Here is a 25,407-nt window from a genome sequence, read left to right as displayed (position 1 = left end):
AGGCAATACTGTATTTCCACCAGGAAGAGATTTACTTGGGAGAGAGGATACAACATCAGCAAATGATTTCGAAATTGGGGGATGTAATTTTGACGCTTCAATATAAGATAAGCTATTCTCTGCCATTGTTACTTTTATATCTGTTTGTCTCACATATTCTGGGCATTTTTTGCTTGAAGCAAAGTGCAGCCCAGAGCATAAGCAACAAGAACCATGGTCTTCCTCTACATTACAAGTATCTCCAGTGTGGCCTTGACCACACTTGTAACACCTGGGCTTTGACCTGCATTGGACCTTGGTGTGCCCAAAGCGACAACAATTAAAGCACTGAATTGTGGGATACACATACAATTTAACCGGCATAGAATTATAACACATAAATATCCGTTTAGGCAAAACTTGTCCATCAAATGTAAAAACAACTGTTTGTGAAGGTTTCCACGTAGGTGAGTTATTGACCATGATTTTATAATTAAGTCGCCTGATTTTTATAATTTCCCCACACCCAATGGGTATGTTAGTGTTTTCCATAATATCTTCAGGAGACCATTCCGTTGGTACTCCCCTAACCAAACCCATCCTTGTAATATTGAAAGTAGGGATAAAAGCTTTCATGTTGTTAGTTGGTAAGCAGTTTGAATTTATGAAGCTGTTTGCGTCTGTATATTTACTAAAAGTTAATGTCATTTTATTTCTGCCAATACGTTTTAAACTACCATCTACAATATTTTTAAACAGAAATTTTTTTAAAAATCTCCCGAATACAACTGGGTGTAAAACTGTGCTATCATCATCAGCAGACTGTACTTTCTGCACATGTACCACAAACGGGCCGTGGTCATTGGCATCGTAACTAGCCCTACCAATTTGTGTGGTGGGTTTAGAAGATATACCGGTGGAAAGAGGCATTGTTGTCTTATTTGTGGAAGGACTAGGTGGAGGCAAATTGTTGGTTGGTGGTGTCACAGTGGTCTCAGCAAATTCATCTGTGCATTGACAAGAATGACTGTCTGAGGGTTTAGAGTGTTCTGTAGTACTTTTGCGTTTCCTTTTATTGCAATGTTTGCACATTTTATGTAAATTTTGCCTGTGACTGCGCTTCAGCTTCCTTTTAGAGGCCAAAGAACAGTCTGAATCCATACCGGATTCATTAGATATGGTGATAAATGCAACCGCGGGGGGCGCCGTGCCCCCCGGGTCCGGAGGCTCGTTCATAAAACTCAGAAAAGCTTACCAAAACTCGAAGAAAGAAGAAGAAAAATATAAATAATAATACAAATTATAAATATATACAATATTTAACTATTCTGATCACTAAATTTTTAAAAAATATTATTTTACAGAAAATTCAAACAAAAATCGCGCCCGCCAAATTCGAAGCTTCCCGCGTTTTCTAGTTAACCGCTAAAAATCTTTATAATCAAACTAGAAACTATTTTATTGTTTCTAGTCTATAGACAATAAACTAGAATTTTCTAAACTTGTCCAAAGCCCAGGCAACGTCTCTGAAACTCAACCATAGTTCGGAATTTCTCTTTTTTATTCAGATTTTTTTTCTTAATTATTGTTGAATGCAGCTAGTTTCTATCATACAAACCAGACGTGTTGCTAAGTGTGGTAGAGACTAGAGCTATGAGACATGAGGTCCATAAACTACAAATGAAACTATACAGACTCATAACGTTTTATTGGAAGTTTCAGTACACAATATTCTAAAATATTACAGCAACATGAGAACTTAATCCTAGGAGTAAACGGGCGTCAACCATTTTGGCCAATATCTCAAGATGTAAAAAATGTCATGATGGCTTTTTGACTTGTCAATTTTAATAGCATGTTACATAACAAAGAATGTTCATAATAGTTTTTATCTGCGCTCTTTCATAAACTATAAGACCATATTTTAATAGTTTATGTGCTTGGTTACTAATTGAAAGTCAAAAAATATATTTTAATAAGTGTCATCTTGAAATACAGTCATAGAGCCACAGAAAATGTTATCAACGCTTAAGTAACGAACAGATTAAAAATTATATTTTAATATCGTTTTAAGTCTCTCCACTAGGATTTTCAATGCAAAAAATTTTCTCATTGCAAAAATAGTAAGTGAATTTATAAAATCTGAATCATTGTGCTTAGAACTTATCTTTTGTTCATACAGCACATTTTAATCGTTTCTTGGTTGAAAGACAATGCCTTTTAGCCCTTGTCTACAGGGTGATCAAAAGAGATGTTCGTAACTATTACTATATTATTTCCATATGAGAGGAATGTGATAGCTATGGCAACAAATATCGTTTTAAGTCCTCAATACAATGTAGTTTATCATTTTCACGACGAGCACATTTCATAAAACAGACTTGAACGATAATAAACCTATGGTCGAAACGAAAACAGTTTTGAAATCAAATTACGGTAAAACTAAATAGATGCAAATAAATTGACATTTTCTGTGGCTCTTAGCGTCCCCCCTAAAAGAAAAGACCCCTCATGCGCCGTCCCACACCCTGTCTGTCATACATCACATTGAATCTATTCACTAACTGGTTGATAGCGTTACATCCCTTAGTGATTGTACCCAGGTAGGTCATGAGCGCCACATCGTTGCATTGCTAAGGAAAATACATAACATTTATAAAATGGGAGTTAACAAGTATGACTGTTAGCTAGTATTTTTGGAACATAAAGTTTTATAGTTTTTTTATTAAAATGTTTAGTTCTTTAAAGTTTTGCATATACATAGTATAGTAATAGAACTTAGTATAATTTTTTTGATGTTACATAATGATTAGCAAGTTTTCATTATAAAGACTTTTTTGTTAACTTTTGTAATCTTAAAACTATAATATCAAATTACTTACATTATAGAAATGTGTGCGAAACTGTTGCGATGTGAGCAAAGGCAGGCGATTTGATAAAGCTCGTGCTTCTCTAAGTAACGCTGGTCTTGGAGGCAAAGTACCATCCCTTATTGCCCGTACTGTACTGAGTACTGCTCTTACTCTTGAGACTAGCATTTTTATAGCTGACCGCTGGGCTGTTAAGTGATCGGCGACTGTAATAAAACATAAATCTTGAGTTAATATCAGTTTTAATTCTGTGTGAAAATTAAACATTTTAAAACAGTTTTGTAGTGTTTGAGGTACTAATTGGTATTAAAACAAAAGAAAAAGGCTATTAATTATACGTTAATTTAATTAAAATAAATTTATTTGTTTAACAGATTTGTTGTTCATTCAGCAACCCAGAAAAAATAATTAATTAAAAAATCAAGTGATTCATAAAATATTTGTTTATAATCATACCTAAGCTGTTAAATGCTGCTTCGCCAGATGATACCCTAGCTACATGATCCACACCAATTCTCTCAGCTTCTTCAGCAGCCAAAGTATATGTAAGGGGAGCAAGTAGCATTGTTGCTCTTCCATTCACCACATCTATTACTGATTCATATAGATCAACTGGCAGTTGCTAAAAATATTAGCTTTATTAAAAAAATATCAAAGCATCTTATACCTCATTTGGTTAAAGATAAAACTTAATTCAAGGACATATTTGTACAGTGTCTGTAAAAAAAATTACTATTATTATTATAGTTATCACAAGATTTGTGATTGTATTTTATACGGAAGTCCAAGTTTAATGGTCACCATTTGAACGTTCACTGTTCTTTACACCTGTAATTAAATTTTAGTTGTATTTACCTCACCATTCCTGCCACCTGGGTGTAGCATTAACATAACAGGACATTCATTAATATCACAAATTTGCCTGTGTACTGCAATGTCCCTTTCAGTCGGAGTCTCTCCAGTTGTATACCATCCCAGGAAATCCATTTCAGAAAATACTTGTTTGACTGTAAAAGGTGATAAAGGATAGACAATGCTTATTTACACAAAATTTAGACATGAATTATGAAAATGTAATAGAAAATGTGCAGACAATTACAGGTATTAAAAATACAATGTAATTGGGCTTGTATTCACAAAAAGTAGTTAATTACACAAGCTCATGATTTACCACCACATGAACACAAGGAGAGTAATCAGCACATGATTTTTTGTGTATGTGTATACACACAACTAACTGAATAGTGAACTTAAAGCTTTTCTTCATAAAAAGATGAATGTGTTTTCTTGTACTTACATTGTTCTTCCTTTAAATTATAGTAGTCTCTATCAATAACAATATCCCCTTCAATAACACTAAATACTAGTTCAAATGAATTCATTACTTCAATATTTCTTCCTTTTTGTTTGCCTATTAGTGCTCCAACCACTGAAAATAGGTATAAATAACTCATTACAAATAATACACTTAAACATCATTATAAAAAATAGAACTTAAATAGAAAAAGACATAAGAAGACAGCACATTCATTTATAAGTTATAAAATGTAATTGCCATGTAAAAACATTCAGTGTTCTTTTTCAGATCTACATAAATTAATCAAATGTAGCAAAAGTTATATATAAGGTCCACTCTACATAAAAATTTAAACAAATGTTTGAACCGTCATCAAACAAACTAACCTCATAATATGGACTGTGTGCTGAAAGCCAAGTTAAAACTCTGTAATTATAATAATATTAACCTGTTTGCGGAGAACCTTCTTGAGCACGTAATCTGGTCCAATGTTCCGAAACATTCATAATAACTAAAGGGTGAAGTGACACGGTAACAGAACCAGACGAAGCATTTGTAACTACAACACTTTTGTTGACTCCCGGAGGAGGTGCTGCAGGAGAAGCAGGATTAGGAACGTCTACTGATGGGCCAGATGAAGCACTTTCTACCTCAACTTCCATCTCAAAATCAATTCTATCAGCGCTAGACATAATTGCAACAAATGGGCTTTGTCGTTCAACAATACTATTTTTAAATATAAGGGTAAACCATAGTCTCAGGTAGGAATAAGCAAATCTTAATGCGGTTTAATAGAAAATTTTGCACTTTAAATTCAACTATCTTTTACTCCTCAACAACTGCCTATTCAACTAATCGGCGATCACAAAAATAGTAAGATGACAAAGAAATAAGAATTGCAAATTAATGAAATTGGAATGAGTTTTGGCTTTGACATTGACACCTCTTCGGCGAGTAAAATGACAGCATTAATGTGTTGCTGATCAACCTTCAGACGTCGCATAAATAGTAACTGCCAGTGTCAAAAACGTCAGATTTTTTTTATTTAAAAATGATGTTCAATAATGAATGGCGGAATGCCAATCATGATTGTGTTATCGTGAAATATAGCTTTTAGTTTACGCTTTAAGCGTAACGATTTATGTAATACGTGTAAATTAGCTTTCAATAAAATAATAAGTTTTATCTACATTTATCCCGGGATTTACAAATGTCAACAAAGATAACTCTCTAAAATATCGAAGTATCCGTAACACATGCTCATTGGTTAAATATAAAGTTGATCGTAAGAAAACAAAACATCAGGTTAGAAGATATTTTCTTATTTGCTACTATCGTACGGAGTTCACCACAATGGCAGCAACCGCGACCAAAGTTGTAGGGGCCGCCAAGGACATATCACCTCTTTATTATAGAATGCTATCAAAGTTTCCTCAAAACTTTACCTTTTGCTTTGCTTATGGATCTGCGGTTAAACCTCAAATTGGAAATGAGAAGAAACATAACATGATTGACTTGATTTACTGTGTAGATAACTCTCATAGATGGCATGGTGCAAACCTTGAAATTAATCCCTCTCATTACTCTGCTCTTCGTTTCTTGGGCAAAGGATTTGTTGCAAAGTTTCAAGAAAAATGGGGTGCTAAGGTCTATTTCAATACCTTGGTTGAAATGAAAGAAGAAAATGTAACAATTAAGTATGGAGTTGTATCACAAAAAGACTTAATTACAGATCTACTGGATTGGAACTACCTGTACCTAGCGGGTAGACTGCATAAACCTGTGGAAATAATTAAACAAACAAAATCTTCACAACTGCAAAATGCACTTCAGTCAAATTTGAGATCAGCAGTGCACACAGCTTTACTGATTTTGCCTGAGACATTTTCAGAATATGATTTTTATTTTGCCATATCAAATCTTAGTTATGCTGGAGATTTTCGCATGACTTTTGGTGAAAATAAAAATAAAGTGAGGAATATAGTACAACCCCAGTTACTCAGTTTTAGAGAATTATATCGCCCAATATTGCAACATTTCCATGCTTATGTTGATTTTCCAACTGGGGATGCACAATGCCATCAAGATTTAAGTCCAAAAACTAAACTGCATCATCTTATGCAATTGCCTATGGTTCCACAACAACGAATTGTTAAGTTCTGGAATCATGGTGGACCCCAACAGGATATGGAGGATGTGTTGAGAGCAGTTGCATATGATATTGATTGCGCTGTTATTTTAAGGCAGATACTCAAAGATATAGTTTGGCAATCCAGTATACGACAATCTTTAAAAGGCATACCCACTGCAGGTCTTCTAAAATCTATTCGGTACAGTGCTAAGAAGATAGCTAAAATGTTTTAGCTGTTCCTCATATTATTTGTATTTTATATATAGAATTAAATAGATGTATATAAGTAATCTGTGTATTTTTTACTTAGTTTGTTTAAATCCTTTTGTTTGCTTCTAGGAAAAATGTTATCTGATGAATCAAGCAGTGATTCAGAAACTGGCCGCTTTAAATGCCAAACAAACAAGCAAGATGGTCAACAGGGAAGGGGTGATACTAGGTCTACAAATAGAACAAGATCTCCTGGCAGAAACAAGCACCCTACTAATAGATATGATAAGGGTTTTGATAGAAAAAAAGATGATAGAGATCGATTTCATAGAGATAGACATAGACATGAAAGGTATTCTCCTATAAGGTCTAGGTATCCTAGAGATAGAAGTAGAGAGAGAAGATCTCATGAGAGACAAAGAGAGAAGGAGAGATCAAAGCACAAAGATTTTAGCCTAAATAGGGATCAGAGGAGGAGTTCAAGATCCAGGTTATCTAGATCTCCTATGCATAACAGAAATGTAAAAGATGAGACTAAAAATATTATTGTTTTAGACAAAACCACTGATAAGTATAATAGGAAACCCAGAGATGATAGTCCACCATCTCCTATTCACGCTGTTAAGAGGTCTGAGGTTTATAAACCTCAAGAACAACCGAAACCAAGGAAGAGCGAAAGTCCTGTTGTTATTGATCATGATAGTCCTGATGAGGAAGTACAATTAGGATCGTATTATAGCATGATACCAGCTATTGTTAAAGAAAAATCTGAAGAATCCAGTGAAATTGATTCATCCGATGATGAAAAGCTTCGTGCCAAGCTCTTAAATTTAGAAAAAGAACTGCACAAAAGCAAAAAGAAGAAACATAAGAAAAAACATAAAAAGAGAAGTTCAAAGTCAAAAGATAAAGTTTTGGATGCAATATCTGTTGAAGTTACAAGTACAACTGATATACAAGAAGTGCAAAATGAGCATAAAACGCAGTCAACAGAAGTTTCCTCCACACAAAAAAATAATCGTAAAGACAGCAGCGAGGAAGGAGAAATATTAAGTGATGAGGAGGAGTTTGATTCCAATGACCTGCGACACAAGTTAAAAAGATCAAAAACAGCACCAGAACAGCCTAAATTAGATGCTTGTGGTCCCGCACTGCCACCACATTTGCAGAAACGCTATACTAAAAGTGTGTCTCCTGATAATATTACAAATAAATTACCAGGTGAAAAGGTCAGAAATATAGGTATGTATTAATGTTTTTATCTATTTGATATAACTACAGTGTAACCTCTTTATAACGAATCTCAAGGGACCAACCATTTTTTTTTTTATTTTCGTTGTAGAGAGGGGAACCAATTATTTAGAATTTTGTCTTCCTCAAATATTGTGAGGACACCTGCAGTTCCGCTTGTAAAATCGCTCCTTCGTTTTTCCTAATGGTAGCAACAGTAGATGGGCTGAGTCCTTAACATATTCCAGCATCACTTTTTTTTTTCTCCCTTTTCAATCACATGTTGTAACACGTTTTTACTGGCCATCTTGACGGTTTCAAAGTTTTTTTTTTATATAACAGGGGGGCAAACGAGCCTGCGGGACGCCCAAAAAGGCAGTCGTCGCAGTCGTGGGTGTCTATGACCCATTTTTAGTGGGTGCGTTGCCGGCCTTTAAGGGAGGGAGGAGTACGCTCGAATTTAAAATTTTTGCATTTCGTATCTCTCAGGGAAGATCCCGGCCGGTAGTCGATTCCACAGTTCGCTAGTTCGCAAAAGAAAAGCTCCACAAAGGATTAGTTTTGTAAGCTGATTAGAGATATATTAAAATATTCAATCGATTTCTAAAGTACTGCAGAGTCAATACCCGAAAACAACTATACAAATAATGTTAGGTTATTATATTGTCTTTAGAATCCTCTCCCTAATTTTTTTTTAATTTTTAAATGACTTCACATTTTAGGACCAACTATACCATCTGACATGCGAAAAGTGCTTGCTGAACAAAGTCCGGAATTAATAAAAGAAAGTTCAGATGAAGATGGCATTGGTCCTTTACCCGCTGGTTCTGAAGAAAAATGGTCAGAGGCTCATGAAAAACTGGAAGTAAGGGCATATGAAATGAAGATTAAGAAATTGGAAGGGCATAGCATGAGAGGCAAGGATGTGAATCGGGAACAATGGATGCTTGAACTGCCGGAGGGAAAAACTAAGTTTTTAGGGCTTGAGGCCCGTGGATTTAGAGCAAAAGCGGGACCAGATATGTCTGACAGGTTTGATAATAAAACTTATTTACTTTGGTTATGTCATCTATGTATTTACTTATTTTCAGGGAAATATATTTTTTTTCTTTTTTTTTTAAACATTTAAATCTATATGTAATTCGAAACAGAAACGAAGTATGTACACACTTATGTGCAAAACTAACTGATTTAACGATTTACTAAGTTTGGCATAGTCCTAAAAATATTAAAAATCAAATTTCAGGAAATCAGATTTTGACATTACCACAAGGGTGTGAAATCCACTCGGACGATATCAGAGTAATATTATTAAAAATCTACGGTTTCGGCCACATTTCAGCGCCCTGAGAAATCTTCGCAAGAAGTCTCCAGGCATTACGATAACTGTTTATCTTAATATATATATTTCTTGTGTGCGTGTGTATGAGACTGAACTCCTCCTAAACGACTGGACCGATTTAGACGAAATTTTTTGTGTGTGTTCAAGGGGATCTGGGAATGGTTTAGATTCACAATTTTGTCCGCTGGACAATGTTTTTTTAATTAATTTTCAATTTATTAGTTGTTGTTGATTTTGGAATGTTTTACATTGGATCCGACAGACGGCGCTACCATCGCACTGTCAAATTTTAAATAATATTCGAATTTTAATTTTAGTCTGTCCCGAAATTTAAAAAAAGTTTTGTTATCATTGTGTTATATCGTGTGTGACCATGTGCTGGATCGTTAGATATTGTCATCACATTTGAATAATAATTTTCATCAAAATGGCTTATTAAAAATTGAAATTTTGAAATTAAAGACGTGTAGACAGGACAACGTCTGTTGGATCCGCTAGTGTATACATATATTCCTTCGATTTTTTTTCAATAGAATTGTATGGAAATGGAACATATATAAAACAATACTTCTAGATCTAGCTGGACAGACACTCCAGAAGATAAAGCTCGAAAGGCCTCTGGTGTAGTTGAGGAAGATCCTTCGGAAACTTTGCAACGAGAAGCGAAGGATCGGCAAGTGTCAAACAGAGATGCAGAACAGGAACAAGCCGTGAGGTAGGACATTTTGTAGGAAATGAAATTTACTTGATAAATCATTTAATTTTAAAAAGCAGTGCCCTCATACCTGAAGTCGTAGGTTCGATCCCGAGCTGTGTATCAATGGACTTTCTTATGGTGAAGGATGTAGGTAGGACATGTAGGTTTACTCACGATGTTTTCGTGAGTAAACCGACATGTCTTAGACCCAAAAAGTCGACGACGTGTGTCAGGCACTGGAGACTGATCACCTACTTGCCTATTAGATTTAAAAATCATCATGAAACAGATTCAAAAATCTGAGGTCAGGAGCGCTACAACCTAAATAGGTTGTAGCGCCACTGATTTACTTATTTTAATTTCAAAAAAGTTTTACACGTCACAACTATTAACAACTATTTTTATTATTATTATTGCTTACACCATAGTACAAATCTCTTCAATTTCCGTATAAACTAAAGTGTTTTAAGAAAATGCAATCGAAACGAAATCGTTAAATCTATCTTAAATTAGAGAGGCAATTTTTTATATTTTTTCTAATATGTATTGCGAAAATATTAGAAAAATTTAGTTTAATGGATTAATTCAGGATTACCATTAAATCAACAATCAATCACTTAAAATTTGTCCTTTGGAAATGGTGTGGTTTGGTTAATAATAGGTATTATTAACCAAACCACATTATATAATTAGAACTATTATATTTCTTATTTGCTACACGCCATTTCAATTATTAGATAAAGTTATATATTTTTTCCACAATCTCTACTTTAGTTGTAATTTTTTTTTAGGATCTACTAAGACTTAAATCTCACGTATTGATAGAAGAACACGCAATTAGCAATAAAATTATTTGATATTTTTTATAGGATACTTAAACATCATTTAATCTTCTAATCTACACATAACTTAAATGTTATATATTACAGACGACATAAAAAGAAGCATAAAAGAGATGAGAGTTTGTTGGAAATGCACCAAAAGAAACTGAAGAAGAAAAAGAAGGTAATTATATAATTCTTAAGCATAAGGTTGATATGTAAATACACATTAAACGCGAATATTTTCATATAGTTCGACATAAGGTGAAGTAATATTAAAATTCTGTAGAATTGAATTTAAATCCGATTTTTTTAAAACAATACTTATAGAAAACGAATTGGTTAAATAATGATATTTTAAGTAATTATGTTTGTTATGGAAGAGCTGGGAACCCTAACACACGTATATTTACTTAAAAGGTTTCCCAAATCTTACACTTACTTAAAATGAATAAAGACATAAAATTTTTCTCACAGAGAGAGCTGACACATTTTTAAAGAATATGCAACATATTCTAGAGTCTGTTTAATATATTATAAAAGTAATGCTTTAGAAATACACTTGGAATTGTATTAAGTAACTTCACCTTATTCACAGAAGGAAATAGAAGATAAGAAAGAGCGTCGTCCATTCAGCCGTGATGTAGACCTGCAAGTGAACAAATTTGATGAGGCCCAAAAGAAATCGATCATCAAGAAGGCACAGGACTTAAATACGAGGTTTTCACGCGGCGATGCTAAGTTTTTATAACACAAATATAGTTAATAAATTAGTGTATTGTCTGTTGAATTGCCGCTGTCAATCCTATTTTTTTTATAACGGCCACTTATTTTAAAGATGTAAATTAAAAGTTATTCTAAATGTTTTTTATATTTTCTTAATTTTTTTTTATAGAAGCTGACAAGTTCAAAATGTCAATGAGAGCATTTGTCAATAACAAAAAATGCAATACTCAATTGTCAATACTGTCAATGTTTCGTGAAAAAGCTTCAGAAACAATTCGTGTCAACTCATGTTTTTGTTTTAATATTAAATTAAAATTAATTCCTATATAGGAACCAGGTTTTACATCAATTTATATCATCTTATTGAAGGTGTTTGCATTTTTAGTTAATATTATTTTATTATGGCTTAGAAAGTAGAGTTATATGTTATAAATATATTGGTTCAAAATGAGAAGTCAATTAACAAGTGACGTTGTTAAATACATCTTATTATAATACATTGCAACAATTCAAAGTAATTTATATGACCACTAAGGGATCGTATAACGGAATGCAATTTTTGAAGATTTTAGAACTTTCCCTCCCGTAACGCACTATAACGTTTTTCTTGACGTTGACGTCTGCGTATACAAACGGAATAAGTTTGTGCCGTTCTGCCATGACCCAGTCGTGGTCAGGTAATAGTACTCTGTATTCCATATGCATTAAAAAAGGGCTCTAACTTTTCAAAAATAAAAAAATGTCACGTAACACGTTGTTTGATCCTTGTGACGCAACGTAACGTTTTACAAAACCCTCCTACCCCTTAATTGCGTTTAGTAATACTTGAAAGCTCCCTAATGACTGTCATGTTTCAATGATATTCGCCTTATTGAACGAAAATACTTTATATGAAAATTTAATTTATCGCGACTATGCGAAAAAAAGTCTGACATAGTAATGATGGCTGAAAAAAAGCAACTGCTTTATATGAAAGAGTTTCATATCCCTCGACAAGGTTTTTTGTATCAAAACGTTCAGGCGATACTACTTTAAAGTAAGTAAAATCCAAACGAATAATGTGACTTATTGTTTTCTCAAAGACTTTGCCAAAAATCTAAATTTATTAGCCAAACGCGATACATTTAACATCTTATAGTTTTCTTGTGTTAAGAAAAGATACTCGAATCTTACAATGTAGTAAGAAAGCATTTATTTCTTTCTTAATCGATTATCGAATGTAAAAGTTGGACATTGTGTGCACAGTTGTAAAACGCATTTTGCAATGATTGTTTGTAAACGAAGATTATTAGTTTAAGTCTAGTATGTACAATACACCCCGAGTTTTTGTTATTTCAAATGTAAACTTGTGTAAATATATCTTTGAAAAGGCTCTATTTCACTTTCTCCTTTCTATAAAACTTATATTTATGGTGTATACACATATTTGCTCTGTAAACATGTAAAAAGTATAATATATGAAATATTCTAGCGACGCCCATGGATCTAAATCAGTCTAATTGCACTGTTATAAGTCTTAATCTGTGCATTCGCCAACTCAATGAACAATTTAATATTTGACTTTATGTTTTTACTCTTTAATATTAACAATAACGCAATTCAATCCCCGCCCCGCATCGTAACGTTGTATCCCAAACCTCCAAAATCAATAAAAATTTGTATAGGCTATTTGTTTATGATTTACTTTAAAAAAAAGTATTTTATACTCATTGAGGCCATACTAAAACAAATTTATCATATATAGGAACGTTTAATTTTAATGAGGTTTATATTTTCATGTATAGTAATTATTCTTTGTTTGTCATGGTGGTTAAGTGGTCTGCTGATGCGCAGGTCTTCACTTCAGCATCTTGACAGCATAGATTTTCGTCAGCCGTCATATCGGCGTATACCCAAGGCTTCTCGCAGATTTTAAAGAATGCTGACAGCTGAAAATATTTTTATTTTTCATTATGTACCTACTGAATTCATTTCGTCAGTTAAAGTAAATAAAATAATGAACCTTGTCAGTATTAATAGTGGTAGAATGTGTTAGTTCAGTTAAGTTAAAGACTAATAAAGACCCAAGATTCGATTCCCAGGGAAACACACTCTCCTTGAAGCTAGCATCGGAATAATGGCCGTTGACATACCAAATGACGTTCAGTTCGCGGTCATAAACAATAAATAAACAAGACATACTTTAAGTTCATCAGCATTTTTGAGCCTGTTGCACAGTATTTCAGGGCCCTTAGCCTTCGCAGCGGTAGCTATGGCATTACATAAAACTTTACATTTGGTGCTGCCTTCTTCGTCGCAAGTGACTACTAATCCCGGAGATTGGGATAGTAGAGGTTCCGTATTTGCTTCTGGCGTGGTTGTAGGGAAACCACCACAAGAGCAATTCCCCTTTAAACCATCATTTATTAATGGCGCACTGTAAACAAAACATAGGTAATATTTTTACAAATATTTAAAAAACCAGTGGCTTCAGATTTTTTATCGGTTTTATAATCATTTGTCAATTTAATAGACTGAGATCTGCTCCTGTGGTTGACACCACCGTCGCCATATTGGGTCTAAGGCCAGTCGATGTCCTCACGGTGTTTTCCTTCACCGTTTGAGCGAAACTGAAATGCGCACATAGACGGAAAGTACATAGGTGCACAGACGGGAAATGAACCTACGACCTCAAAAATGAGAGCCCGAGAAAACTTATAAGTTTTATTGAAAAATTCTCCTCTCACCCATCACCATTATTTGTAGAAAACCTAGCTTCACAGCTGGATGTTCTGTCTATGCATATATTAAAAATCAACAACGATCCAGTGCTTTAAGCGTGAAAAGGGTGACAAAAAATAATATGTCGATATGGTGTCTATACTTCATCGTAGAGAAAGGAACATATAATATTAATACTAGTCAAGTTTTTCAGAAATAATTTAGTTAATAATGGTAACATTCAACGTATAGTATCGTTTAAATGACAACATTTAAAGTAAAGATCAAGTACCTACCTTGTGTGCAAGTCTTCAGCGCGGATCAGTCCTAGAGTGATTAATATACCAAAAAACTTGGGAAATGACATGTTGACGAATTGTAACCGATGTTCAGCTGGTTTCAGAATAACCTTTTCGTCGTGCTGATTTATATATACAATACCGGTCGCTTTCAATTAGAGCGACTACGATTATTACTATCTTGGGATAAATAAAGAAAAAAATCTAACGCATATAAATTAAGCATAAACACTTTATATACCTTTAACTTTCCTTAACCAGTTATTGTTAGCTTGGAAATTTGGGATTAGTATTAATTGAATAAAATTACCATATAATGTGAGATTATGAACGTAAGTCAAAAGCCACATTTGAGTTGTACGAAGTCTACACTTAGCACTGTCATTTCTGAATCTTACCCCGAATAACCAGATCCAGTGCGTTCGCCTCATGTTTTAACAATATTTTATATGTATATTTTATTGTTTGAAAATAATGTTGGTGGTTAAAAATTATAATTATATAACAGACCTGAACTTTTGAAAAATATGTCTACCCTACAGAAATCAGAACCTTGTTTTGATACGTACCAATTATACGATGAAGTTGTTTTGTTTCAACTTGTATCACAATGAACCATTACTGTGTATGACATTTGTTGACATAACATGGTAATTCATGCGGCGATCGTAATTCAATTCAGCTCGTAGTCTAACACTTCATTATCTAAGACTAGGAAATGCAACCCCGATCTCATAGGATTAACGACATTATGTGGCTATAGTATCAGAATAGTTAATCTCATCGATGAACAAACCTATATATATATAGATGTATCTGTGAGCGTCAGAAATACAACGGCAAAGTTCATATATTTGAAAATTAACAGTTCGCTTATAATAGCGGTTGTTGGACGTAAATCTTGCTTCTTAGGATGTTATTTCCAAAATCACTTCTAAATATCCAGGTTGCATAGAAGTAATTCTGAGTACTATTTATTCACCACTTGTATTAAACTAACTAACGACAGAATATATTTCGTTTTTTATTATAAATAATAGGTATAGTTATAATAGATATTTTTCTTTAAAATAATGTCGTATATGTAATGAACCTTTTAAACACATCCTAGCAATTTTCATCGTATTTGGGTTGTTCGATCTAAACAATTGGTTTTCGAATTTTAATTCTAAAATTCGCGAGTTTGTAATTCTTAATCCCAAGAGATTGCATTCCTTATCTAGAAGGTAACCTAGTTACGGCTTACGAGTCATTTCCTATTTCATATATTTTTTAGCCAAATAGGTAAATCAGCTCTCTGGCCTTACACCCAAAACAATTATTTTTCCGGGACGCTATAAAGGTCAGTTCATAATGGTAATTTTTATTGCATTAAGCAAATCTTTTTACTAAATCGATGTTTGTACTTATTATTTATGTGAATATATTAAATTAAAAAACAATCATTTCAAATACTTTATTAAAAGGCAGTCTTTTATTTTATTTTATAGGACTCTTACATTACATTTACCAAAAATATTTATTTCAATTTATATCATGATTTTATTAACCATGCCTTGTCAATTATTCTATTATTCTACTCTGCTTATATTATACACAAAATACTTCTACAGTCCATATTCAATCAATAAATGCAAGGATTTAAAAAGGATAATCTCTGTTTATTTATTACTTTAGAAAAAATTTATTTTCATGTCTGTTCTTAGTGATTTTATTTGGTAGTCTTTATTTTCAAAAAAATTATGATTCAGTAATATTTATTAATTATTATTGAAATATGGTATCCTGTGTATGTCCTACTGATTGTGTCATTTTAATTAAAAAAAAAATTAAAAGATAACACAATTGTCCTTTTACCAATTACCTGAAAAAAATACTTAAATATTTATTGGGCTTGGTCACTAAATCTGTACAGGTATATTTAGTTATACTTAGGTATAATCTCAGTTATATATTTTTTACTAATACATATATTGATTCTAATCTTAAATGTTAAGCATTATCTCTGTGGAGCGGGAGATGGTTTTGGCATTTTTCCAAGGAGTGCTTGAATTTCCTTTTTCTCATCATAGTTTTTCCACATCTCATACAAATTAATTATAGCTCTTACTATTTCCTGTATCTGAAATTAAAAAACAATCAAATGCTTAAGAATCTCAATAGAGGTATTTGAGGCAATTAAATTTACTTTAATAAATTAAAAAAAGAAGTGTTAATGTTCCAAAAAAGTTTCTTTATCTGGGTAGAAACCTGCTCTGGCAATGGCCACATTAAATATTTAAAAGAATGAAAAATTTATCTAGTCTATTAATTTCATTAATTTTAAAGTAACAGAAAATTGTAAATACCTTGTCCATATCTACATTAAGTTCAGCAAACCAAGGTTTTAAATTTTCTTTACCAAGCATAACACAAGCAATATGTAAGGCACCAATAGCAATCTGAAAAAATAAAAAAAGCCTTTAGTACCCATATTAATATTCTTTGTAATAAAATATGTATGTTCTATTTTACCTGGTATGGTGGATATAGCAAACTAACATCAGTGCGTAGGGAGTCATTGACAACTCTCCAAGCATATGTTGATAGTTGATCATCTTGACCTATATCTTGTACAAACAGCAACAATGGTCTGTATGGTTGGTAGACAATCAAGCAACAATCCAAGTTCTCTAACAAATAAAATTCACATTCTAGGATATGATTAGTTCTATAAGGAAACTCTTGCTGTCCATATGCATAACTGAATTTATTTTTAATTACCGTTTGGCATGTTGTTATTAACCGAGAATTAGAAATAACACCAAATTCCTCGACTTTAGATGCTAGAAACACACATGTAGGAGCTAAAAGCAAGGGATCTATACACTTCAGAGAATTTCTTGCGTAAAATCTTTTAAAGTAAACAGTAGCTGTGGCTATCACTTGCTGGCGAAGTTTCAGTTGTTCCCCTAAAACTTGAATAATGCTTGCAAAAAAATTAAATATTTTTTGGTATTCATCTTCTGTTAATTTTGATAGATCATGTTGGCGATCGCGAATAAGGTCTTGCTTGTCTAACATCCACTGCTGGTGATGTGAACTTTGCCAAAAATTACCAGCCATTGCTAAGATACTTTTCCCTTTTAGTATTTCTTTGGACCTCAAAAAATATTAGATTGTTTCAATTGCTTAGCTTTCAATCAAAATACATATCTTTTCGTTTACATTAAAATTAAAATAAATTTTAAAAACTACACAAGTCTGGACAATTCAAAAAGTCAAGAATGTCACGTGATGTCGTGATCTGAAAAACTTGATTTTTTAAACTGAATTGTTTAATATTATGACAGTTGTCATATTATGGTACTTGATATTACTTGTCTACGAGCACTATCATTTTCATACAAATTATTAATTTACTAAGTTGAGAAAATGCCTTAACAGTAGTGTATGTAGAAAGTCCAAAACGAAATTTGTATAAAAATTTGATTTTCCTGTTCCTACTGTTTTTATGTTAGTTTAGAGTTTCGTTGTCAATCATCAATGTCAGACTCAGTTAATCATAATATTTGTCAATTATCATTAGGTCATCAATGCTGATTTCTGCTTATTGCTCAACGTCAAAACAAAAAAAATATATTCTCGTGAGATATCGATTTTAATATTTTCATCTATAGTAAAGGCCGAAAACTAACAAGTTCAAGAAAAACTTAATTGCTGCCATTATAATCAATATTGCAATAGCATACATTTGCATATAAATAATTTAAGGTTAGACCTAGGAATGCATAAAATTTCTGAGTTTCAAGCTGTAGTTTTAGCAGCAGGAAGAGGTTCTCGACTTCCAGATGTCGGTGGAACGTTCTCAAAATGTCTTCTTCCTATAGGTCCATATCCACTACTATGGTATTCATTGAATATGCTTGAGAGAGTTGGGTTTCAAGGTATGTCATAATATGTTGATAATATAAATCATAATATGTATTAAGAAAATGTGTTATTTTCTAAGTATCCTGGTTGTGGTTTTTTATAAAATACGTAAAATTAGTTTTTAGATCTTTTTTAAATTTTTAATTGGAGTCGTTTTTTGTTTACAGTTATATTATTCTTGTGGCTTTAATTACTTACCATTTATTTTCAGAAACTATGGTCTTGGTACTTGACGATGACAAATCAAGCATATTGAGTGCATTGGAAAAATGTCCACTAAAAATTAAGTATGAATTGATTGTGATACCCTCTGAAGAGGATTGGGGCACTGCAAATTCTCTCAAACACATAAGTAGCAGGGTTACAACAGACTTAGTTGTAGTTTCTGGAGATTTGATATCAAATATCAATCTTAATGATGTTTTAAACCTTTATAGAAAGCATGATGCGGTACTTGCTTCTCTTTTCTTTAATAATGGTCCTGAAGAATGGATAGAACTTCCAGGACTTAAAACAAAAGCAAAGCCAGATCGTGATTTAGTGTGCTTAGACAAGGAGACAGAAAGATTATGTTGTCTAGCCAGTGCTAGTGATTTTGAAGAAAATGTAACACTTCCTAGGTTACTGTTAAAGAAATTTAACACTTTAAGTATGTACAGCAGATTATTAGATGCACATGTGTATGTAATGAAACATTGGGTAGTCAATTATCTTGTTGACATGGATAAGTTTACATCAATCAAAGGAGAATTAATTCCTCATTTAGTAAAGAAACAGTTATCTAAGCCCAAAAATGCTTTAGAAAAAAAAGGGATGTCAGAAAACAATATGGATATAAATAAGGATATTTTTGATTATGCACTTGAGAATGGCTATGAAAAACAGATTCGTGAGATGTCAGCATATAATGATCATAAACTTGGCAGTAAAGGTGTATACTCTGGTGACATTTTGAGGTGCTATGCACATATACCAGATAAAAGTACTTTTGGAATGAGAATTAATACTTTATCTGCCTTTTATTTGTCTAACAACAAGGTAAACATTTAAAAGTATACATTGTAAAAGTTCCATTTCACATACAGCATCTAAAAAAATTGTTAAAAATATTTTTACCTTGATATACATATAACTCTGTAAAATAATACATTGTAAATCAAAATAGTATGTAATTTAGTAATATATTATTTTTTTCATTTTCTTAAAGTGTATAAGTAGTAAAGTAAATAAATCAATGGATTATTTATTATTCTCATATACTTTTCAGATTTTATCAAAATGGGAAGAAATAACTGGATTGCCTCTTAATGAAAAAATACACCCAAATAGCGAAGTTAAAACAAAACAAATCGATGAAAACACGACAGTTGGTGAAAAAAGCATATTAAGTGAGAAAACATCCATCAAATGCACATTTATTGGTTCAAATTGTACTATAGAAAACAAAGTTAGGTTGACAAACTGTATTTTAATGAACAATGTGACGATTAAAGAAGGGTGTGTACTTCAAGATTGTATATTATATACCGGAGCTACAGTAGATACAAATTGTGCATTGCAATACTGTATTGTTGGACCCCATCATGTTGTGCCATCTACCACTAAGGGCAACCATCAACTGCTGGCAGAAACCACAGATAATATGATAACACTTGGCTAAATAAACTATTTAAAAACCCTAACTTGCTTTTACTTACTTTATTTACAAGATAATTTTTCAAGATTTACAATATAAATTTAAAATTAAGCTATACAAAAAAAAATTTAGTCATAGTAATGCATGTGTCGCAGGCATTTTGTATGATTCCGCCGTTTACATACGGCGTCGGCAGTTTATAAACGCTCGCTGTTCTTTAAAATGCCAAAGGCAATATGACAACTCGTTGAATTGTTGTAATTTCAACGTTGGTTGTAGTTTTAGGGTGACCATGAAGAAAACACAGTTGGGACAAATCAGACTTTATTTTAGCAATTAGTGCTTTTGTTTCTTACTTAGTTAAAATTAACAATCAGTGCTTTGGTTTCTTACTTAGTTAAAATATTTAAGTAACAATAACGACATTTATATTTTAAACAATAATTAAACTTCTTAGGATAATATGGCACTTTCAATGTATGTGTGTGTTATGTGTTATTTATGTTGTTTGTTGTTGTTGTGTATGTTATGTTGTGTGTTTGTTATTGTGTTAAGCCGTGACTCCTGCTCTCAAACAATATACAAAACATACCCCCGCGGGGTAGAGAGAGGAAGGGTTTCTCAAACATTTCCCTTCCCCTCTCTGACCCGCGGGGGTATGTTTTGTATATTGTTTGAGAGCAGGAGTCACGGCTTTATGTTGTGTTGTGTTTGTGTTGTTATGTTTGTTATTGTGTTTTTGTAAGTTGTTGTAATTTAAATTTAAATTAATATTTAAAAAATATAGTATATTTTCCTTCACACTAATTTTAAATTAACCTAGTTATAATTTGCTTAGTATGGTATTGTTGAAATCCGTATTTCAACGAAATTTATTAATATTTCCCAATACCTCTACACAGTCAAATACAAAAATATCCAGATGAAAACATATTCAGAAAAATATTATAAAAAGAAATCGAAAATTCGCCTGTAATTATTAGGCGGGTCTAAGTAATCAAATACAAAAATGTCCAAAGAAAAAGATATTTAGAAAAATATTATAAAAAGAAATAAAAAATTCGCCTATTATTATTAGGCGGGTTTTAGTAATACAGAAATCAAGAATTATTTATTTGCGCATGTCAAACATTTTTTTGACCAGAAATATTGTGCAGGGGTCTTCCGAGAACCAGATTCTATGGACACCTTAGCATCTTTTAGGTGCCGGATAACCTCAAAAATCTTCTCATTTGTCCACGGCTTTTTTACTGCTCCCGCTTGAAGATCGTAATACTTTTTCAACTCACTATAATAAATGTCTTTAAAATCACAATTATTTTGTGAAAAGTCTTTTGAACACATAGTATTTGCACTGTTTTCAATCATTTTTTGTGACACAAAACCACTACTTGACGCCATTTTGTTTGTTTCGGTCAACAGCGACGCGCGTGGTAAAAAACAGAACTAAATACTTCAATTTGCCGCGGCATTATGTATATAGCGATTCAATCGACAATCAAATGTTTAGGCCTATTACATAATGACACGGCATTATACATTTTGCCTTCGGCATATTACAAAACAGCGAGCGTTTATAAACTGCCGACGCCGTATGTAAACGGCGGAATCGTACAAAATGCCTGCGACATATGCACTAAAGCGCTGTAAATCCATAGTCTAACATTAAATATAATATTTTATAAATTAAATTCAAGAATTTGGAAATAATTAAAGTTTAATTTGACAATGAGTAACAAAATCTTAAAATTCACTTTGCCACTAAGAGAAGTTTTTAATGTCATGTTTTAGGGTGAGAGTGAGACTTAGAAACAAGGCTTCCTATAAGTTTTTTATGTATGGGAGTCAGTCTTAGCAATAAGTACGAAGTTGTAAACAGTTTCTACACAATTTTATCTTACTATTAACGATGGCCTTGGCCAAAAGTAATCGCGATAGGTAGCGCTCGGGATGAAAACTAGAAATCACAAATAATAGGTAATACGCTATTGCGTACACTTATTAGTGTTTAACTAAAAATTACATAATGTACATCAGACTTACTAATTAATTAATGTTAATGTAAAGCGTCGAAAGAAATCCAAATGTTACTCTCCGTCATTAATTAAGTGTAGGCACCTATTAGCTCCTTGCAGTCCTGCAATTCTGCGACAAAGAAAGGTACTTACTACGATTGACCTACGTAGGTATAGATATGTTGTTAAGTGTCAGAAATACAAAAAAAACCTTCGAAGGTTAATGTTTCTTATGTAGACTAGACTAAAGTCTAGTCTACATTAATTAATAATTTAAATTTAATTGTTAATTTATTTTTAATTTTATTTTTAAAATAATGTAATATAGTAGATATTATTTTTAATCATACTTAAATAAAAAAGTGTTGTTTAGATTTTTTCAATGCCTAAATTTAGAGATATTGTTAAATATTAGAATTAATAAAAATCAATGCATAACATTGTACTATATATCTTATAATAATATATAGTATGAACTGTGGGGAAAGTGATTTATAATTAATAAGTTTTAAGAAAAAAACGTAAAAGGAAACCAAAGTTAGCACTCTCCGTCAAAAAGTGCTCGTGCAGTCCCTGCTACAATTACAAAGGTACTTCTATTAAACTATTGAGACGATGTTCGGTGGTTTAAGTATAATTTCAGTAGATACTGTACACAAGTATAAACATAAACACGGTATACATATTATAACAATGATGTAAGCTACAATGACATCATATGGGGAAGTGAAGTAAAATGTGATATTAATGACATGTATTGCAGCTTGATAAAGTGGCATTTAGAAACTATTGACAAGCAAAGAAATACTCTAATCTCTGTTGAGTCAGCTAATTGAAAAAAAAATACTCAATCCTAAAAGCACTTTCGGGTAACATGGAATTTTAAATTGAGTCATATTAATAACACATATCGTGAACATTTAATAATTTAAACTATCTACTGAGCACTTACTTTTGTATGATATATATTATTAGTTAATAAAAGGTTTCCCAATGCGAAACAAATTATATTGAAATGGAAACCTAGACTACTGGGCTACAAGCCGAGTACTTTAAAGCCAACTACCACCAAGCCACGTTTATTGAATTATACACAGTTAATATATGGCTTTATTGGCGTTACATTTACTTTTGATAAAATAGAGCGATTAAACAATGTTATAAAATAAGGGGTAAGGTTAAAAATTGCTTATAAAATTTATTATTTGTCGTCACTAAGGGTAATTAATGATGTATTTAATATTGTAGTCGTAGATTACGATCTCCACAGCTGACATACTGAATTTAATGATCTCTTATTGTATCAATCATAGCTAGTCATTTCCAAAATCACTTCCAGTATTGCTTTGGTCAAACCAAACATAACGTAACCACGAAACGTAACGTGATTAAACAGTTATACTGCGTAAGTTTTTCTTTTATAGATAAATATGAATGGATATGGTAGGCGATAATTGACTCTTGTTCCTATAAATCGACTGAAAGGCATACCAACTATATTTATCTATTTAAATGCTAGTTTGAAAATCATTCCCTAAAAAATATCACAGTGCGTCAGGTACGACGGCTTTTTGTACGTTATTTTACTCTTCTAATTTATAGCTTAACATTTGTCTATGTCACCTTGACAGCTTTGATTTTTTATAACAAGCCGTAAAGACGTACTGAATTAGTTCATCGGTCCCGGATAAAGAATTGTTTATTGATGACAGATGCGCGACATGGCTGTTAATGTGATGAGTATTGCGTAAAAACGTTTAAGAATTGGAATATAATCCTTGTGATTATGAATATTATAATAAGCACGAGCCATTTTACCCCTTAGTGATAAAACAAAATGGTAAAATTTACGCAAAATCATGTATATTACGAAAATAATTAACCTAATTTAAATCGATGTTCAATTTTACTTCTTAATATTAAGCGTAGATTTTTTTAAATGTAATTCTTTAATTATTCATATCATAAACAGTAACGCTTGAAGTACATTTGAATCCTAAAAGTTTTGTCGTATAAGAAACGGACCGGTAATATTTTGTTATTAAATGTATATATATATAGTCGAGTTCTTTTAAAAATAAATATAAATGTTGACCTGTAGTTTATGGAATACCCGTCTGAACTTACATAGACGTGTCATCGGTGAGAGTGACAGTTTTATAGTGTATTCACGGATTAAAACGCACGTAAAAATAATTGATTGCGATGTTTTTTTTATTTTAAAGGTATTTATTTCACTATGTTATAGTATCCTATTTTTAAACCGACAAAATGATATTGAGATGTCTTAAATGCCTAGTATAAAATAACCTAGGACAACGGCCATGAACCAACTCACAGGAAAAAGCTAGTAAGTGCAGTCTCGTATGTCGCCACGTAGTGAAAAAAGCACTCACATCGTCATTGTTTTCGCAATGTTTACGGTTCATTGCGTGTTTGTGTTATGTAATTGCATGTGTATTGCATTACAAGCTGGGGTTGCGGTAAAACATAAAAGTATTGATATAACATGGAAATTTTAACGACGGTTGAAAAGAGTTCAACGGGAGGTCGTCTGATTATTATTAGATAATTTATTTATTACAAGTCATTTTAATTTAAAACGTTGAAAATTTTTGTTACTGTCTGTTAGCTCTCGTTTCAGTGTTTGAAGTCTCGGATAACAGGACTCTGAACTTATTTTAAGATTTTTCGTAATTATGAAAATATATTGTATAATATTTTTCTTTTCTCAGTTATCAAATAAGCGAATTATTAGTTTAAATAAAAGCAGTAATTTATTATGGAATAATTGCTTTGGTCTTAGATTTCTATATTTTTTACTGTTTCATAATAATTTTTTTATATGTAAGTAGCATTACTGTGTCCTGAATGATTATGTCCTGTGCCTGACACCTGCCCACTTTTTAGGTCGAAGACATGCCGGTTTTGTCATGATATTTTCCGTCACCGTCAAGGGCAGATTCAGCTTTAGCGCCAGGAGGAGGTGACATAGTCGTGGTCGTACAAAGTTATTATATTATATTAAATTAATTAAATGTTACAGGTATGTACATTGTACTTACATAAAATCTGTATGGGACAAAATATTGAAATAAAATCATTATGTTCAATTAGTGGTCCACCTAAGTCCTGGAATCAGCTCAGGGGGGGGGGGGTTCCTGACCCCTATGACCCCTTCCTGGATTAAATGCGCACATACTCAGGACATTGCAAAGCCGGTGCTCAAATCTTCAACCTAAAGGATGATAGTCGCAAACTACTAGGGCAACACCGCTCATAATGCATATTTATTTTGAAATTGTAAAGCTGTCCTGATGATCGCATAGCGTGGACTTTTACGTATAACCACAGACAGTATTGGTCATACATATCTCGTCCATAAACAATATTGCAATTCATCTAACATATCTGGGTCTTGACTCCATTCCGCTGCATAAGATATTGCGTGTATATTGGTACATTTTGTGGCAACATGTCTATTCGGTGTTACAATACTTGATATATTTCATGTTAACATGGCGTGTCTGGTTATGTCGATA

General features: G+C 32.4%; 6 protein-coding genes across 6 annotated transcripts; 3 read left to right on the top strand and 3 right to left on the bottom strand.

The window, feature by feature from the left end:
• Window positions 1-1,672: 1,672 nt before the first annotated feature.
• LOC110998491 (COP9 signalosome complex subunit 6) lies at window positions 1,673-5,059 on the bottom strand. The gene is made up of 6 exons (XM_022267169.2): window positions 4,595-5,059; window positions 4,147-4,278; window positions 3,705-3,856; window positions 3,306-3,471; window positions 2,862-3,055; window positions 1,673-2,612 (listed from the first exon to the last, which is right to left on the bottom strand). Exons 1-6 carry the CDS (start codon window positions 4,836-4,838, stop codon window positions 2,472-2,474), a joined length of 1,029 nt encoding a protein of 342 aa, XP_022122861.1. The 5' UTR covers window positions 4,839-5,059; the 3' UTR covers window positions 1,673-2,471.
• A 125-nt stretch (window positions 5,060-5,184) lies between these two features.
• Window positions 5,185-12,679, top strand: LOC110998484 (GPALPP motifs-containing protein 1). The gene is made up of 6 exons (XM_045630272.1): window positions 5,185-5,451; window positions 6,617-7,729; window positions 8,440-8,749; window positions 9,634-9,774; window positions 10,686-10,761; window positions 11,176-12,679. Exons 2-6 carry the CDS (start codon window positions 6,622-6,624, stop codon window positions 11,326-11,328), a joined length of 1,788 nt encoding a protein of 595 aa, XP_045486228.1. The 5' UTR covers window positions 5,185-5,451; window positions 6,617-6,621; the 3' UTR covers window positions 11,329-12,679.
• Window positions 5,448-6,567, top strand: LOC110998485 (phosphatidate cytidylyltransferase, mitochondrial). Its single transcript, XM_022267162.2, has one exon. It carries the CDS (start codon window positions 5,500-5,502, stop codon window positions 6,508-6,510), a length of 1,011 nt encoding a protein of 336 aa, XP_022122854.1. The 5' UTR covers window positions 5,448-5,499; the 3' UTR covers window positions 6,511-6,567.
• Window positions 12,680-13,027: 348 nt separating the features above from the next.
• On the bottom strand, window positions 13,028-14,469 carry LOC110998515. Its single transcript, XM_022267198.2, has 3 exons — window positions 14,300-14,469; window positions 13,485-13,719; window positions 13,028-13,231 (listed from the first exon to the last, which is right to left on the bottom strand). Exons 1-3 carry the CDS (start codon window positions 14,368-14,370, stop codon window positions 13,091-13,093), a joined length of 447 nt encoding a protein of 148 aa, XP_022122890.2. The 5' UTR covers window positions 14,371-14,469; the 3' UTR covers window positions 13,028-13,090.
• A 1,666-nt stretch (window positions 14,470-16,135) lies between these two features.
• Window positions 16,136-17,606, bottom strand: LOC110998496 (cyclin-C). The gene is made up of 3 exons (XM_022267176.2): window positions 16,817-17,606; window positions 16,651-16,743; window positions 16,136-16,424 (listed from the first exon to the last, which is right to left on the bottom strand). Exons 1-3 carry the CDS (start codon window positions 17,405-17,407, stop codon window positions 16,302-16,304), a joined length of 807 nt encoding a protein of 268 aa, XP_022122868.1. The 5' UTR covers window positions 17,408-17,606; the 3' UTR covers window positions 16,136-16,301.
• Window positions 17,607-17,849: 243 nt separating this feature from the next.
• On the top strand, window positions 17,850-19,896 carry LOC110998494 (translation initiation factor eIF-2B subunit gamma). The gene is made up of 3 exons (XM_022267173.2): window positions 17,850-18,228; window positions 18,426-19,252; window positions 19,482-19,896. The coding sequence occupies exons 1-3, from the start codon at window positions 18,069-18,071 to the stop codon at window positions 19,872-19,874; spliced, it is 1,380 nt and encodes a 459-aa protein (XP_022122865.2). The 5' UTR covers window positions 17,850-18,068; the 3' UTR covers window positions 19,875-19,896.
• Window positions 19,897-25,407: the final 5,511 nt, after the last annotated feature.

The sequence above is a fragment of the Pieris rapae genome, chromosome 12 (assembly GCF_905147795.1).
Source record: "Pieris rapae chromosome 12, ilPieRapa1.1, whole genome shotgun sequence".
NCBI classification, from domain to species: Eukaryota; Metazoa; Arthropoda; class Insecta; order Lepidoptera; family Pieridae; genus Pieris; species Pieris rapae.
Note: the sequence above shows the minus strand (reverse complement) of the source record. Positions and strands in the feature narration are given on the sequence as shown.